The following is a 17,528-nucleotide window of genomic DNA, read 5'->3' as shown; positions in this document are numbered from 1 at the left end:
TACATGAATGTGGGACATGGGAGATTGCGCCTAGACCAGTAGATAGAAATGTCGTTGGGTCAAAATAGGTATACAAGATAAAGTATAAACCAGATGGGAGCATTGAAAGGTATAAAGCTAGACTTGTAGCCAAGGGATTCACTCAAGAACAAGGACAAGACTTCGATGAAACCTTCAACCTTGTTGTTAAGATGGGAACGATTCGTATTGTGTTGAGTTTAACCATTGAACATGGATGGACATCGAGCCAGTTAGATGTAAAAAATGCATTTTTACATGGGGATTTAAAAGAGAAAGTCTATATGGAACAACCCACTGGGTATGCAGAACGAGACGTCAAGCAGTATGTATGCAAGCTAAAAAGGGCACTCTATGGATTGAAACAAGCTTCTCGTTCTTGGTTCGAGAGTTTTTCGCTGGAGATACAAAGGCACGGCTTCTCTCGGTCTTTTCTGGATCATTCGTTATTCATTTACAATGAACGAGATGTCACTACTCTTCTATTGATATATGTAGATGATATCATCATCACAGGGAACTGCAAAAGTCACATTGAGGAAGTAAAGAAGTTGTTAAATCAAAAATTCAAAATGAAAGACTTAGGGGAGCTGCGATATTTCCTTGGAGTGGAAGTTGATAAAAGATGTGATACACTCACACTTACTCAACATAAATACACGTTGGACATTCTCAGCAGGGCAGGTATGAAAGATTGTAAGTCGTCAGCAACTCCAAGTGTCATCCATCAGAAATTGAGTTCTAAAGAAGGGGATATATATGGAGATCCTACTAAGTATCATAGCATAGTTGGGATGCTGCAATACCTGACCTTCACTTGATATAGTATATTCGGTTAATCAAGTGTTTTAGTTTATGCATGAACCCCATACATCGCATATGGAGGCAGTCAAACGAATACTTTGTTATCTAAAGGGTACAGTTGGCGATGGACTGGTATACAAGAAAAGTGAATTAGATCCAGGCGGCGGTCATAAGATCATTATTTATACTGATGCTGATTGGGCGGGTGATCCAGATGAACGACGATCAGTATCTGGTTATTACAGCTTCATTGGCTCGAACATGGTGTCTTGGAGCAGTAGAAAACAAAAGGTCGTTGCTAGGTCGAGCACTGAGGCTGAATACAGATCAATGGTTGTTGCCACTGCTGAGGCTACATGGATAAGACATCTCCTAACAGAAATGGGAGAACCGATTGTTCGGTCACTGCTACTGTGTGACAATCAAAGTGCCATCAATATGTCTTTCAATCCCATTCATCATAGTCGAGCAAAGCATATTGAGATAGATCAACATTTTGTTAGAAAGAAAGTTGAAGAAAAAGAGATTGAGCCCATGTTTGTGCGAACTGAAAAACAAGTTGCTGACATTTTTACCAAAGGGCTGACAAAGGACAGATTTTGGTTTCTGAAAGGCAAGTTGTTCATAGTCCAGGACCATGCACAACTTGAGGGAGGCTGAAAAAAAGTCGTCAGTTTTGGACCCAACTTATATATGTGCAGGACCCGATCCGATCCATGTTTCTGATCGGGTCAAGATCCAACTATACAATATAAATTAAGATGTCATTAGAGGGTACTTTCGTACCCTAGATTTGTATATTGTATATATGTTTAATAGAATGAAAGACGCAACTCTCTGACATCTTTTCCCTGCACATCTTTCTCTCCTTTTGGCTCTTTTCTTTTTCCTGCACAGGCACAGGTGAACGTGAAACGTGAAGACCTCCCCTTTTAAGAAAAAGTACTCTAGCCTTGCCAAATTTGAACATGCTAATAAGGCTTGGGATTATCTTAAGAAAATGTATTCTCTTAAAGATATTGCACATGTGTGCAATATGAAAGATAGAGTTCGGACCATGACCCAAGTGGATAAAAGTATTAGAGAATATTATAACAATCTATTCGAACTTTAAGAAGAATTGACTCTTCTTAAGCCGAAATAGCATTGTCCTTAGAGAACTTTGCCAAAGACAAATGGATCCGGGGCATTTTTATCAATTTATCAACAACTTAAGACCGAAATTTGAATCTACCAAATCAATTCTTCTGCATAGAGGAAAAGATTCCTCTATTGAAGATACTATAGAAGGATTGAGTATGAAAGAAAATAGATTAAAAAAGCATGGTACTAAAAGTAAGGATGACTCGCTCTTGGCCGTCTCTAGACCGAAAAATTACATACGTGCATATAAACCACTTCATTATAGAAGACAAGGCAATGACTTTGATAAAAAGAAAACTATTTGCCATTATTGCCATAAACCATGACAAATTAGGCCCCAATCTCCTAAACTAAGAGGACCATATGAAAAAAAGGTTGCCTTTGTCGACTATCCAAAATAATCAAATGATATTTTTGCATCGCAAGATTTATTTATTAGAGGCATGTCTTTAGCTCAATTAGTGAAAGCTCTTCAACCACTTTTCAAGGGGGTGTCTTCTTCAACTGAAGTCATTGTTTCATCTTATTCCAACCCCAGTGAATTTCTTTAGCTTCTTGATTCTGGTGTATCTTTTCACATGACCCCAAACAATGATATTTTATCTGAATATCATAACTCAAATGTTTTTACTGCTAATGGTACATCTCTTCAAATTGAAGGAATAGGAAATTTTGAAAAAGATCTTTCAAACTCAAAAAGTTTTTTTATTCCAAAGGTTTGCCACATTCATAAACTAAACTTAAATATTTTATTTGTCTCTCTAATATCTAATTATGGTCGTAATATTTTCTTCTCTTCAAATGAATGTTTGGTGTAGGATTGCCAATCAGGAAAGTTGATTGGGCAAGCCCATAGAGAAGGTCTTTATTGTATGGATCTTTTAGAGATACTTAAAGATGTTTTTTGTTGTAATGTCCAAAAATTAGATTTAAATATATGGCATAAAAGATTAGGACATCCAAATGTATCTAAAATCCAATGTTTTTCAAATTTGAAAAATTTTTGTAATCTTAATGATTTCTCTTGTAAAGATTATGTTCTTGGAAAAATAAAGAGATTACCATTTAATGATAGAACTTTTGTTTCATTTAAACCACTTGAGCTTGTACATTCGGATGTTTGGGGTTAAGCACCTGTTTTATCTAAAGGTGGATATGCAAATTATGTCATATTTGCGGATAATTTTACTAGACATACTTGGATATACTTCCTTAAGCATAAATCTGAAGCCTTTTTCTATTTTCAAAACTTTCATACTTGGTTAAAAATAAGTTTGAAAATGAACACTATATTTCGGACTCATTCAGGGGGAGAATTATGGGATCAGACATCAAAGATTTTGTCCTCACATACCACAACAAATGGCTTGGCTCAAAGAAAACATAGGCAAATTATTGAAACTTCAAGGACCTTACTTATTGCTAGTCATGTGCCAAAAAAAATTTGGGCAGAAGTTGTCTTAACCTCTGTTTATCTTTTAAACAGAATGCCATCCTCTTCTTTACAAAATATTTCTCCTATTGAAAAACTTGTTAAACTCCCTCCTGACTATGCCACATTACGAGTTTTTGGTTGCAAATGTTTTGTATTAACCCACAAAAATGACAATTTTTTTCCTAGAGCTATTTTGTGTGCCTTTCTTGGTTATGCTGATAACTAAAAAGGATATCAGTGTTATGATCCTAAGAATGAAAAATTGTATATCTCTAGAAATATAACTTTTTTGGAAAAAGAAAAATTATTTAATAAAGAGCAAGCTAAGGAAGTAACTGAGTACTCGTTCTTATTTGATCTTTGTTCCAACCAAGATGTTGATGATTATAATTGTGAATATGATTTTAAAAATATTATTGAATCAAGAGATAGTGAGTCTCTCAATGAAGAATCTCATGATGATTAAATTTGTATGCAATATTCTCAATGGGGACATAAAAAACCACTATGTGCACCTAAAAAAATTTCCAACTTGAGTGAAAAAGTAACTGTAAACTAGTAAATCATTTAGAGTTTCAAAACCTCTAAAATTTGTATCCTATGACTTTTTCTTCTAAGTACAAAGCATGCATAGCCCTAATACATTAATATATAGAACCCTTATCTTATGCTTAGGCCAAAGATCACTACGAATAGGTTAAATCCATGAGGGTAGAACTAGATGCATTAAAAAAAGTTTATACTTGGTCTATTTAAGATCTTTCACAAGGAAGGAAACCCATAGGTTGTAGATGGGTATATAAGATAAAAACCAAGAGTGATGGAACACTTAGATATACAAAGTTAGGTTAGTCGTCAAAGGGTATGCGCAAGAATATGGTATAGATTATAAATAAACCTTTGCACATGTTGCCTGCATGACCACAGTTAGAACCCTCATTGCAATTGCTTTAATTAAAAATTGGTCCATATATCAAATGGATGTTAAAAATAACTTTTTAAATGGCAATCTTACAAAAGTGTACATGGAGGCACCCCCAGGTAAGAGAATACTTCAAGGGAAAGACTTTGCTGAATGCCCAAATTTCTAAAATTACGAAAACAAAATTTCTAATTAATTAAGAAAATTTTAGGTTATTACAATTATTGAATGCAAGCTTGTGAACTCCAAATTACTGCTAAATGTTGTAGGGAATGAGCCAGAATTGACTACCGACAAGGTGTTGAGACTAAGAGGCTTTTAGTAAATAAGTTTTTGAGACTAAGAGGCTTTTAGTAAACAAGTTTTTCTAAACTAGAGGTTATTTGAATCTTAATATTTAATGAGGGACCTGGGTGTAATTTTGTTCCTTGGACTATCTCTATTTAATATAGAGATTAGCCCTAATCCATTTCAACGAGTTTTTCTATTGTGCAGCCGACTCTCTCTCTCTCTCTCTCTCTCTCTCTCTCTCTCTCTCTCTCTCTCTCTCTCTCTCTACAGGTGGTTGTGCATCGATCTTACTTCTACATGGTATCAGAGCCCTCGATCTTGGGAGCGTGATCACGAGAGGACTGATCTTCACCAACGAAAAAAAAAACCCCGACTGCAAATGTTATGGGAGCAGCGGTCGTGATCTCTATGCATCTGTGCGCGCATGTTATCGTGGGTCGTGAATCTAGAACATAAATATCAGCAGTCGTGATTCCTGCTGTGTTGTGGAATTTTTTTTTCTGTTTTCTGTTCGTGGAAACAGCAGGTTGTGTTCGTGGAACCGAGTTGTTTGATTTCAAACGTGATCAAAACTGAATGTTAATATCAGTTCTCTGTTCGTGGACTGTGTTATGGATAAAAAAAATTTCAGTCGTAGCATGAGTGCTGTGAAAACAGAATGTTAACAGCAATTTCTGTTCGTGTAAGCAGCAGGCGTGAGCAGCAGCCTGTGTCGTGAAATATTTCTTTTCAGTTGTAGCAGGAGTGCTGTGAAAAACAAATTGTTAACAGCAGTTTTTTTTTTTAAAAAAAAAACCGCAAGCGTGATTCCTGCTGTGTGGAAACATATGTTGCTTTGTTGTGAAATTTTGTTGGTACTGCTGCTAGTCGTAGTATTGGCTTGTGGAGAGTTTTGTTTCAATTAGTACTGCTGCTGTGTGGAAACATTCATTTCAATTAGTACTGCTGTCAAGACTTCATTTCTGGTGTGACAGCTTGTTTAGTCGTGGACTTGCCTGATGTGGGGTTATAACACACGCTATATCGTGTTGGATGTGTGATCTTGATTTGCAACCTATAGCCATCCGTGGTTGAGGTGGAAGGTTTTGGTCAAGTTTCTTTAAAACTATTTTTGAAGTTTGGATCTGAATAGTCGAAGGTCGTGTTTCTCAGATCTCATTGGTGAAGTCAAAACTTGATATAGTCGGGTTCGTAGTTGATTGTGGGTGTGCGCGTGTGGTTGCTCCTGCATTTTATGAATCAAGCCAATTAGTTTATATTATGGCTCAAGTGGTTAAATCAGATGCAGATTCCTCCAATGATTATGTAACTCTTAGCAGGGCTGAATATGACGAGCTCCTTGCTTTACGATCATCCACTTCAAAGTCTTCTGTTGCGGAGGTTGTGTGCTCGGCAGGTGATGGCCTATCTGGTCAAGGTGATAGGTGGATTATTGATTCTGGAGTGAGGAAATTCGAGTAATTTTTTGAGTTTAAAAACTGTGACTGGTCAAAAAGGGGTACGTCTTGTTGATGGTAGCTCTTCCCCAATTGTAGGGCTGGGAAACATGTCTATTACCCCTACTCTTCAATTGTCGCATGTTCTTCATGCTCCTTTGTTTCCACAGAATTTATTATCCGTCAGTCGAATGACAAAAGATTTGAATTGTAGAGTGATTTTTGATCCTATGGGGTGCACCTTTCAGGACTTGCTGACGGGGAAAAGGATTGGTGGCGGCTATGAGGAAGGTGGTCTGTATTACCTACACCAACCAGAGGTTTCGGCTTGTTCTGCTGTTGCATCATCCTCAAGTCCTCTATTGTGGCATCATCATTTGGGTCACCTTCCAGTGACAAAACTTCGTCGTGTCATTCCTCATATACCTCCCTCAGTTTCTTTTCAGTGTGAAACATGTCAATTGGGAAAACATTGTCGAAGCTCTTTCCCCTCTAGTCAGAGTCCGTCAAGTCAAGGATTGTTTGATCTTCTTCATGTCGATGTGTGGAGTCCGAGTAGGATTCCGAATAGGTCTCAGTGTCGTTATTATCTAGTTATTGTTGATGACTTCTCAAGGTTATCGTGGGTGTTCCTGTTAAAAGATCGGTCTCAAGGTCCTGTCATTCTTAAATCTTTAATTGCAAAGATAAAAACTCAATTTGATGTTTGTGTTAAAATTGTTCGCACTGATAATGCTCGAGTTCAAATCCAAAGACTTACTTCAATTCTATTTTGTTAATGGGATTCAACATCAATTTACATGCCCCCATACCACCCAGCAAAATGGGGTGGCTGAGAGGAAACATAGACAAATCTTTAATGTTGCTTGGTGCCCTATGATTCAATCCAATATGCCTGCTTCATACTGAGGCGATGCGGTTTTGACAGCCGGTTTTCTTATAAATCGCATGTCGTCAAGCTCCGTAGAAGACCAGATCCCTATTCAAATTCTCCATCCAGAGGCTCCTCTCTTCCCTATCCCCCCTAAAGTTTTTGGATGTGTGTGTTTTGTGCATAAGCTGAGTCCGGATCGAGATAAACTTGCTGCGCAGTCTATTAAATGTGTTTTCCTTGGGTATCCTAAGAACCAAAAAGGATATCATTGCTACGACCCTATATCTCATAAAGAGTATGTTAGTGCAGACATTACCTTCTTTGAGTCTATTCCTTATTTTTCAAGTACTACTCCAAGACTACAAGAGAGCCTTGGTGATATCCTTCCTCTGCCGATTCCTCCCTTTCCGTTAGAGTCGCTTCCTCCTCAGTCCTTGGTTCCAAAGTTGGGTGTGTCTCGCTTCCGAAACCCTCCCATAGTATACACTCACAGGGTACCTCCTACCTCCATGTCGCCATCGCCTCCTTCTCCTCAGGTAAGTATTTCTGAGCAAATTGGTGTCTCTACATCTGATGTTGATCTTCCCATTGCTCTGCGCAAGGGAAAGAGACAATGCACTCTTTATCCCATCTCGCAATTTGTATCAGAAGCTAATCTTGGGGCATCTATGAAGAATTTTATTTCTGCTTTGTCTGTCTCCTCTGTTCCGCTTCATCACAGTCAAGCTCTAGTCGACTCCAACTGGATGCAGGCTATGCGTGATGAGATGGATGCCCTATGGTCTCGAGGCACTTGGGACTTGGTTGATCCTCCCACAGATGTAGATATTGTAGGCTGCAAATGGGTATATAGCATTAAATATAACTCGGATGGGTCAATTGAACGGTACAAAGCCCGGTTGGTTGCAAAAGGCTACACTCAGACTTCTGGTGTTGACTTTTTTGAAACTTTCTCCCCAGTTGCTCGTCTTGGCATTATTCGTCTCGTTCTTTCTGTTGTTGTGCACCATGGATGGCCCCTGTTTCAGTTGGATGTCAAGAATGCCTTTTTGTATGGGGATTTGCATGAAACTTTCTACATGCAACAACCCCCAGACTTCGAGGTTCAGGGGGAGTGTCAGAAGGTATGCAAGTTGAAGAAGGCTATTTATGGCCTGAAGCAGAGTCCGCGGGCATGGTTTCACAAATTATTTGAGGTAATGTCGAGCTTTGGATTTGTCAGGTCAGCTTCAGATCACTCCTTGTTTATCAAGAAAACCAGTGCTGGAATTGTTGTTATGGTGGTATATGTCGATGACATCATATTAACAGGGAGCAGTGCCCAAGATATTTCTACAACAAAAGATCATCTTCAGAAGCACTTTGTTACTAAAGATCTTGGTCACCTTCGATATTTTTTGGGTATCGAGGTTGCAAGAAACAGAGAGGGCTTAGTGTTGTCTCAAAGAAAGTATGTGTTGGACTTATTAAAAGAGACTGGAATGCTAGGAGCTAAGGCCGCTAATATTCCAATGGATCCCAAAACTCACATGTTCGATGAGAAGTTTGACTATGTGGATAGTGCCATCTTTAGATCCTTGGTGGGTAAGTTGCTATATGTGACTGTTACTAGACCTGACATTTCATTAGCTGTGAGTAAAATCAGTCAGTTCATGGACAAACCTACAAAAGTTCACTGGGATGCAGCTATGATGGTTCTTCGGTACTTAAAGGCATCTCCTGGTAAAGGTTTGTTGTTTAAACGAAATCTATCTTTGGACGTTGTTGCTTACACTGACGCAGATTATGCAAGATTTGTTGAAGATAGGAAGTCAACATCTGGATTTTGTGTGTTTGTGGGAGGAAATCTTGTTACCTGGAGGAGTAAGAAACAAGCCGTTGTAGCCAGGTCGAGTGCTGAATCTGAATACCGAGCAATGGCCCAGACTGCAGCTGAGAGATTATGTGGGTAAAATCAGTCTTGACCGAGCTTCAGGAGAAAGTATCCCTACCTATGTTGATGATGTGTGACAATAGGGCTGCTACATATATTGCCAACAACCCAGTGTTTCATGAAAGGACTAAACATATTGAAGTTGACTGTCACTATGTTCGCGACTTGGTTCAGGCTGGGTATATATGCACCGATCACGTATCTTCCGAAGATCAAGTAGCTGATGTTTTTACCAAAGCCCTGGCGAGACCAAATTTCTCAAAATGTTGTGACAAGCTGAGCATGATTGATATCTATGCTCCAGCTTGAGGGGGAGTGTTGAGACTAATAGGCTTTTAGTAAATAAGTTTTTGAGACTAAGAGGCTTTTAGTAAATAAGTTTTTCTAAACTAGAGGTTATTTGAATCTTAATATTTAATGAGGGACTTGGGTGTAATTTTGTTCCTTGGACTATCTCTATTTAATATAGAGATTAGCCCTAATCCATTTCAATGAGTTTTTCTATTGTGCAGCCGACTCTCTCTCTCTCTCTCTCTCTCTCTCTCTCTCTCTCTCTCTCTCTCTCTACACAGGTGGTTGTGCATCGATCTTCCTTCTACAGTGTTCAATGACATGTGCGAGAAAGGCCCACCAAGTGCACTGGAGCGGATTTCAAAGTTTTACGACGTTGAAAATAAGGTGGAGTGTTGTGCACACCCAAAACCAGGTGAAGATTTTATGCAAAGGCTAAAAAATGTCACCTGCCCAGTGTTCGACGAAATGCCCAAGTTGCTTCCCATAGTTGCTACGAGTGACTCTACATCAACCATGGCAAGAACAATCACGTTAGATAAAGATCTATGTGAGAGTGGTATGGAAGAAAGCACGGTCGAAACACAACCCCCCAATGCGTGTTGCGGGTGCACCGAAAAGCAACAAGCGCTCGGTTCAGTTATGGGCAGAATGAGTGTAGATTCGGCCTTGCTGATTATTACCTCTACCGAGCATCAAGACCAGTTAGTGAAGGGCACCACCCATTCGGCATCTGACTCGCACAACCCTACCCTGTTGTTCTTGCACACCACCGCTTATTAGCAGGTCGAGACGATCGTGTTTCAATGTCTTCATAGAGCAACCGCACGGCCAACATGCCCCCGCATTGCCATAGCATCTTACACTCACGCACTCCTGTATTGCCGCAATGCTCAGCGGCTTACACATCCTTGCATTGTCGTTATGCCATGTGCTCATGCGTCCCTTGTCACCAATTCTCATGTGTCCCATGCCATGTAGTTGTGGGTCATCACTGCAGCAAGTCGTTGGTGAGGCTACAACAACCCAATGCACGCTATGTCTTCAAGGCAACGTTTGGCACAATTGATGGGCAATTACTTGAGCACCATATGAGTTGGCACTTAGATGGTTGGTTCACGAAAAAAGAGGAAGATCCTACCTTGGTGTTTGATCCAAAAGAGGAGGAAGAGGATCAGTTGCAGCCTAGTTTCTAGAGTTCTCGCCTTGAGGGCAAGGCAATTTTTTGAGGGGTGGATTGTTATGAACCTTTTCCTACTCCAGGTCTAACCAGCCAGGACCCACCCAATTGAAGTCCCTCCCAGCTCGGACAGCACAAAGGGAGTTTCCCTTTCTCCTAGGACTCCCATAGAAACCAGCCCAACCTAGAGTCCTAACCATGTTGAGACTCTGGCGGGATGCCCCCTGGAGTCATCTCTAGGGTAGAAACTGTGTGTATTTTTACCCTTTTTCTTTCTTTTAAATTTATAAATAGATGTACCCTACTTAGTTTATTTTTAATAAAATTATTCAGAGATTTTTCTAAGCTTCATTCTCGGTTTGTATTTTGTTCTCTAAGGGAACATGTTTTTCCCTCGCCTCTCTTCCACGCTCGTCATGGACCCGGAGGGAACGCCTTTTCTCCCTCCCTTGTTGTCGACCCCCCATTTATCTCATGTTTTCCTGTGCAACTGACCAAGAGAGACGACTCTCTCTTTCTCCCAACGTTGCATGCCCCTCCTACTAGTGGTGTGTGCCTCTATCTGGAGTCGTGCCTCATGTCCAATTCACCAAAATTTGTAGAACTGTCCTCCGTAGGAGTTAGGGTTCTAACAGAGCCTCAACTCAAGCTCACCAAACTAGAAGGAGGTCAAGAGAAGGCTCTAGAAGGAAATGCTCGAATTAAGACTATTGAAGATCATCAATCTAAAGTAGAAGATTGGGAAAGTAACCATGCAAAAATACTTGCATGGTTTATGAATAAAATTGAGTTTAAAATGTGTCAACATTGTAAAATTTTGTAAAGGTAATGAGGCATGACTATTTATGAAGGGTATGTATACCCAAAAGAACTTGCAAGGCAATAATTTTTGCAAAAAAAAAAAATAGGACTACCAAGCGCAAGGGGACTTAAGTGTCAGAGATTTTTTTAACGTTTTATCCCTTCTATGGAATGAATTGACACTTTTGGAGCCTAAGTAGGTTGCAATTGAAGATGTGGATCTTAAATGTCAACAAACATAAAGAGAACAATTTTTTCAATTCTTGTATGGACTTCGTCCTGAATTTGAACAAGTTAGATCTTCTCTTCTCCATAGATCTACACCTCTTTCCTTAAAAGATACGGTTGCCAATATATGCCAAGAAGAAACTCGTTTTGAAAGGAAGAGATGAAGTGTTAATGGTGTCTAAACCCGAAAAGCATGTAAAGTATACTTTGGAAGGCAAAATAACTATAGTAAAAATAATAACTGTAGTGGAGGTAGAAAAATCATGTCACTATTGTAATGAGCCAAGACACATAAGACCCAATTGTCCCAAGCTCAATGGTACCTCCAAGTACAAGGTGACTTCCGATGAAGAATCCACACCAAAGAGGGAAGAATCAATTTAAAGAGGAAACTCTAAAGACTCGTTCTCTCTTTTTCAACTATCGGAGGCACTTCAATAATTGCTCAAATCTCTATCAACTTCAGGTGCCGCGATAGCCTCATCCTCTCTTCCAAGTATGTGCTCTTAGATTCTCAATTCGAGAGCTTCCTTTCATATGACACCGCATGAGAATGTTCTATCTGATGTATGCAGTAATTCAAAATTATCTTATGTTTCTACCGTCGATGGAACATCTTTGCAAATCAAAAGTATTGGAACCTCAAGACTCTAAAAATTCTCATTTTTTTTTGTTTTGAAAGTTAGGATGGTTCCAAAATTAAATTTAAATCTTTTTTTAATTTCTCAACTCTCCAACCATGGATGTGAAATCTCCTTCTCATCTAAGGGTGCTTTGTGCAAGATGTCCGATCCGAGAAGCAAACTGGGCAGGGCCATAGAAGGGGAGATCTTTACTTCATGGACTTTTTAAATCTTCCTTCAAAATCTTTTTGTAATTATGTCTAAGTTAAAGATATTAAAATTTGTCATAAAAGACTTGGACATTGAGAAAACTTTTTGTAATGAAAAATATCTTATTTGCAAAACATTGTATTTTTGAAAAGATAAAATCTATTTCATTTCTTAATAGAACATTTGTTCCTAGAAAAACCTTTTGAATTATTGTGTCCGGATGTATAGGGACCTTCTCCGAACATATCAAAAGGAGGATACTCATATTATATTACATTTATTGATGATTTCACTAGATATGTGAGTTAAATTCCTTAATTTCAAATCTGATGTATTTTCCTTATTTAAAGAATTTCATATGATTGTCAAAAATCAATTTCAAATCAATATTTTCATTCTTACATCTGACTCAGTGGTGAATATTAATCCAATGAATTTCAAAATTATTTACAACAAAATTGGATTTGTCATAAAAAATCTTGCACTAAAACTCCTCAACAAAATGGGCTAGCAGAAAGAAAACATAGGCATATCATGAAAATCGCTAGAACCTTACTTATTTCTAAAGATATTCCAAAGAGTTTTTAAGTCGAGGTCGTTCTAGCATCAACTTATTTAATAAATAAAAAGCCATCATCATCTTTACAAAATATTTCTAAATACGGAAAACTATTTAAAATAACACTTGACTTTAAGTGTTTACGAGTTTTTTGTTGTAAGTGTTTTATTCTCTTACATAAAAAAAATAAGTTATCTCCAAAAGTCATTGAATGTGTCTTCATTGATTATGGGAAAAACCCAAAAGGCTATAGATGCTTTGATTTTAAGAATAACAAACTTTATGTTTCTAAGGATGTGACCTTCTTAGAAAATGAAAATGAACTTGATAAAATTAAGGAAAAAGAGAAAGTAGATTATACATTTTTATTTGATCTTTTACCAAAAGAAATTAATTCTTCTTGTGATATTCCTTTCAATGATAATGAAAGAAACTTAGTTGGTGATGATAATGAGAGAATGCTGAATCACCATAAAGTAATGATGTTGTTGAAAAACCTATACAAATATATACCCAACGTGAGCACAAAAATCCTCCAAGTGCTTTAGAAAAATATACACATAACTCTACTATAGAAGAAACCTCACTTAGAAGATCCAGTCGCGTCTTTATCCCACCAAGTAGGTTTGTATCATGACACTTTAACACCAAACTATAGGGCATGTTTAATAACTTTACACTCCTATTATGAATCATTACATTATAATGAAACAAAAAACCTTCTACAATGGTTTTTCTTTTACATTTATAACCCAAAGAAACTGCACCCAGCACGAAGACCTGATCGTGCTAGATCAGCCTGCCATACCTATGGTCATCATGTTGGCAACGTAAAACTTCGAGGCTAGGACCCCTACCCCCAGAACCTATGCTACGCATTGGCTTGTGTAGAGGGATGACGCCTATGAGAATCGAACCTTGATTGTCCATCTAGCAGCCAAGGTCCCACTCGATTACACCAACCCCTCTTGAGGCCTTTCACATTGGATTGAAACATTGGATTGAAGCCATGAATATAGAATTAGATGCGCTTAAGAAAGTCAAAACTTGGAAAATAGTTACATTATCCTTAAAAAAGAAAGTCATAGATAGTAGATGGGTTTTTAAGGTCAAAACCAAGAGTGATTGGACCTTAGAAAGATATAAAGCTAGGTTAGTGGCAAAATGATATTTTCAGGTATGAAATTGACTATGAGTAAATCTTTGCACAAGTAGATAGGATGACTAGTGTTAGGATTTTTATAATCATTGCATCTATCCAAAAATGCCTCATATATCAACTAGATGTTAAAAATGTATTTCTCAATAGAAAATTAAATGAAGAGGTTTATATGGATCCTCCGCCGGGATTTGGTATTGATAAAGATAAAACTCTTAGACTTAAGAAGGCCTTGTATGGTCTTAAACAAGTTTCTAAGGCCTTGTATGATAGATTTTGTGATGTTATGACTCATTTGGGTTTTCATTTTTATTATAATGACATTGCTCTTTTTGTTAAAAGTGCAGGTTCTAAGGTTATACTTTTACTATACGTAGATAACATGATAATAACCAGAAGTGACAAACAAGGAGTTAGTAATATTAAAAATGTTTTAAAAGAAAATTTTGAGATGTCTGATTCGGAACTTTTAAGATATTTTTTAGGTGGCACTATATCCCTTGATCAATCATGAACAATACGCTTCAAGAGTCCCTAGCTCTGATACCATGAAATAAAACAAGATGGAATACAAAAAGAGTGACTCTAAAGGCTACAAGAGCACAAAAATACACATACAAAGCGCACTTATGGGCAAAATACAAGTCCACATGGAATCTCACAAACACAAGCCACTAGAGGGCCACAACATAAAAAAACAAATATTATTGAGCGGCAAAATGCTTGAGGAAGCATGTTACAAAAATGGGGGCAAGTGTCCCTATTTACACATAACAATAAAAGGAGAGGAAAGAGCTCCCAACAGTCACAAATGCTCCCAATGGTCACAAGTGTGACTGTTGGAGGCAAAGAGAGTTCCCAACGATCATAAATATGACTATTGGGAGCTCTAATGGCTTTATGGTCTTTTTAGACCATAGAGCCCTTGCCCCTTTTACATAAATACAAGGAAAAAAAATAAATGACAAAAAAAAATATAAAAACTGCCCTTAGTGGACAGTACCTATTACAAAGAAAAAAGACCAAAATGCCCTTGATAGACATGGTCAAAGATAAGACTATATATATATATATATTCTAACATCAACAACATCCATGCAAGGATGTTGTTGCGAAATCCATGATTGTCTCCCACCTCATCACCCCTCTTAACTCCGCTCCTGTCATGGGCTCCCAAACAGAGCCTGAAAATATTTCCAAATTGAAACCACATAATCTGTGAAAAGCTTACAGATGCGAAAAATTTACATTGTAAAAGTAACAGCACAAAATCAATTTGGCATAACATCTTCCAACACGAATTTTGGACCAGTTTGATCTACATAACAATCTTTATGTGCAGCTAACCACACTATGCTCAAACATACAAAAGCCTATTAACTTCCAAAAAGTTTAACAAAGGTGTGCCTATTAGCTATCCACCATCATCAATTTTTAAAATATTGTAAAAATTCTCAATCAATGAGACAAACCTAAAAAATACTTGAAAGAGTAACATTTTAAGCAAAGGACCAATATATATGATACATGCACAAAATGACATTGTACCCTAAAGAATAGATGACATGAGAAGAAATCAAACCCAAAAATCTTACTCACTGCAATACCTTCACCAGGAAAAAATAGTTTATAGTATATGAAAAATGTTCTAAGAAAATAATGACCACTAAGGGAGTGGTAGCTCCTATATATTCCCAATTCTCATCTACGTTTGTCAACGGATCAGATATATCCAGTATCTGACCCAATTCCGAATCCAATTAGTCAGATTTGGTTAAAAAAAACTAAATCCAATGAGTAATCGGATTTGGATTAGGTTTAGGATTTCATATCTGATTCCGATGAATATCCAATTCCAATTACATGTATTTTTCTGGATTCAGTATTAGCTTTTTCCTATCCAAATCCGAGTCTGATTAGCCAATATCCAATTAATCGGATTTGGAATAGTCAGAACCATTTACATCATTATTCTCATCCCACACCAAACGCTGAGGTTCAATGAGCCAGAAATGCTTGAATGCCCCTTGAAGTTTTGAACCTTGAGAACTTGTCTAAAGGTTGTCACTTTACACTTCTGTTGTGGATTGCTATCCATCTGAACATCCTTTATACAGTACAATCTTGTTAGGATTTAGAAATCAAGTTATTTCCCACGTACCAATAAAAAGTTCAAGCAAATGAAAGTTTCTGCCACATTGACAAAGCTTCTTAAACAAAAGATACTTCCACCATCACCACAAACAAGTTGTTCACTACCTCGATGGAGGATGATGAACTTTTGTTTTCAATTGCTTGTCATCTGATTGGTAAAACATATTTGAAGCACTAAATCTTATCCTCCTTGCAGATTACGTTGAAAACCATAAACAATTAGGGAAGCAAATTTTATTGGAACATTTGATGAGGTCCACGATAAATTAACATGATGAACATAAAATATGCTCACAATAGCCAGCTGTGTGCAATAGTTCCTAGTGTTTGCTTGTAAAAGTAAACTACAACCATACTAGTTTGTGGTTACATTATGAGTGCTGTAAATTTACTATTATGGAATAAAATTGCACCATATGAATGTGGCCACTATGATAAAAATATGTTTACAATATTAGAAATGAAAAAATAAATAATTTAGGTCACATGATCATAAGGATCATATGATCGTTCCTATATATTGAAGACTAGTGAATTTAAAAATTAAAAATTAAAAAGACATGTTGGAGCTTACCAATAGCCTCAACTAGCAAAAAAATGATTCTTCCACCCCCTGAGAAGTATTCGAGGAATGAATCCACCACATAGTTACAGCCCTAGAAAAGATTTTCAATATTTGTAACAGATCCTATGAAAAGTAACCTTAATTAAAAGGTAGACTCATCCAAAACTTAAATAGATAAATTAGGATAGTTCAGTGATTATAATAAAAAAAAAGTATCTCTAATTTTACATTGTGTTCTATGTTAACAATTAGAACAAGTATTTGTTAATTTATTTTCCATAAGGAAAGATAGACTGTCAATAGCTTCTGGAAAAGTTATAAAACAAAGGTTATGTCTCTTATATAATTCAAGTTGTTTCTTAGGAGTATATAAGATGTAGTCATTAGTTTACATAGGCATCGTTTGTTTCATGTAACTTACATGGGAAAGTGCTGAGCTGGCAACCCTGATGTAATCATTTCCCACCGTGAATGAAACAAACATCAAGTCATCATGGCGGAAAAGTCCTATGCTGGCACAAGTGGGTCCCAGTTTTTCCCACCACCTATCACTTTTTATGTGCAAATCCTTTCATACCTTCCCCCCATGGAAGCTTTCACATGGGAAGGCTGAGCTGGCAGGACCTTTTTAGAAATCTGTGCCCATTCCCATATAAAGCTTTACTTGGGAATGGCTCTAGTGTTTCTATTCTTGAGGAAAATGGAATAAATTTATTTATTGTTGGATTTTTTCAATGTCTCTTTCATTTAATATCCAACATGTGGTGTGGAAGCTAAGATCAACATCACTCCAAAAGTAAGGTTATCTAAAACTTAGAAATCACATAGGGATTAGATATATCAAAGTGGAGAGGCTAGTACTATTAGGAGCTCTTGTTCAGATATAGAAAGGTGCCACAAGA

General features: G+C 37.4%; 1 protein-coding gene across 1 annotated transcript in view; it reads right to left on the bottom strand.

Moving 5' to 3' along the window:
- LOC149845201 (uncharacterized) overlaps positions 1-17,528 on the bottom strand; it is a 38,445-nt gene that overhangs the window by 9,893 nt on the left and 11,024 nt on the right. The window contains exon 3 of the mRNA XM_089997507.1: positions 16,636-16,717. Coding sequence (XP_089853633.1) covers positions 16,636-16,717 — 82 coding nt within the window. The remainder of the gene's footprint in view (positions 1-16,635; positions 16,718-17,528) is intronic.

The sequence above is a fragment of the Nuphar pumila genome, chromosome 2, assembly GCF_984573655.1.
Source record: "Nuphar pumila chromosome 2, dmNupPumi1.hap1.1, whole genome shotgun sequence".
Classification (NCBI taxonomy): domain Eukaryota; kingdom Viridiplantae; phylum Streptophyta; class Magnoliopsida; order Nymphaeales; family Nymphaeaceae; genus Nuphar; species Nuphar pumila.
This window is presented reverse-complemented; position numbering and strand designations above follow the sequence as displayed.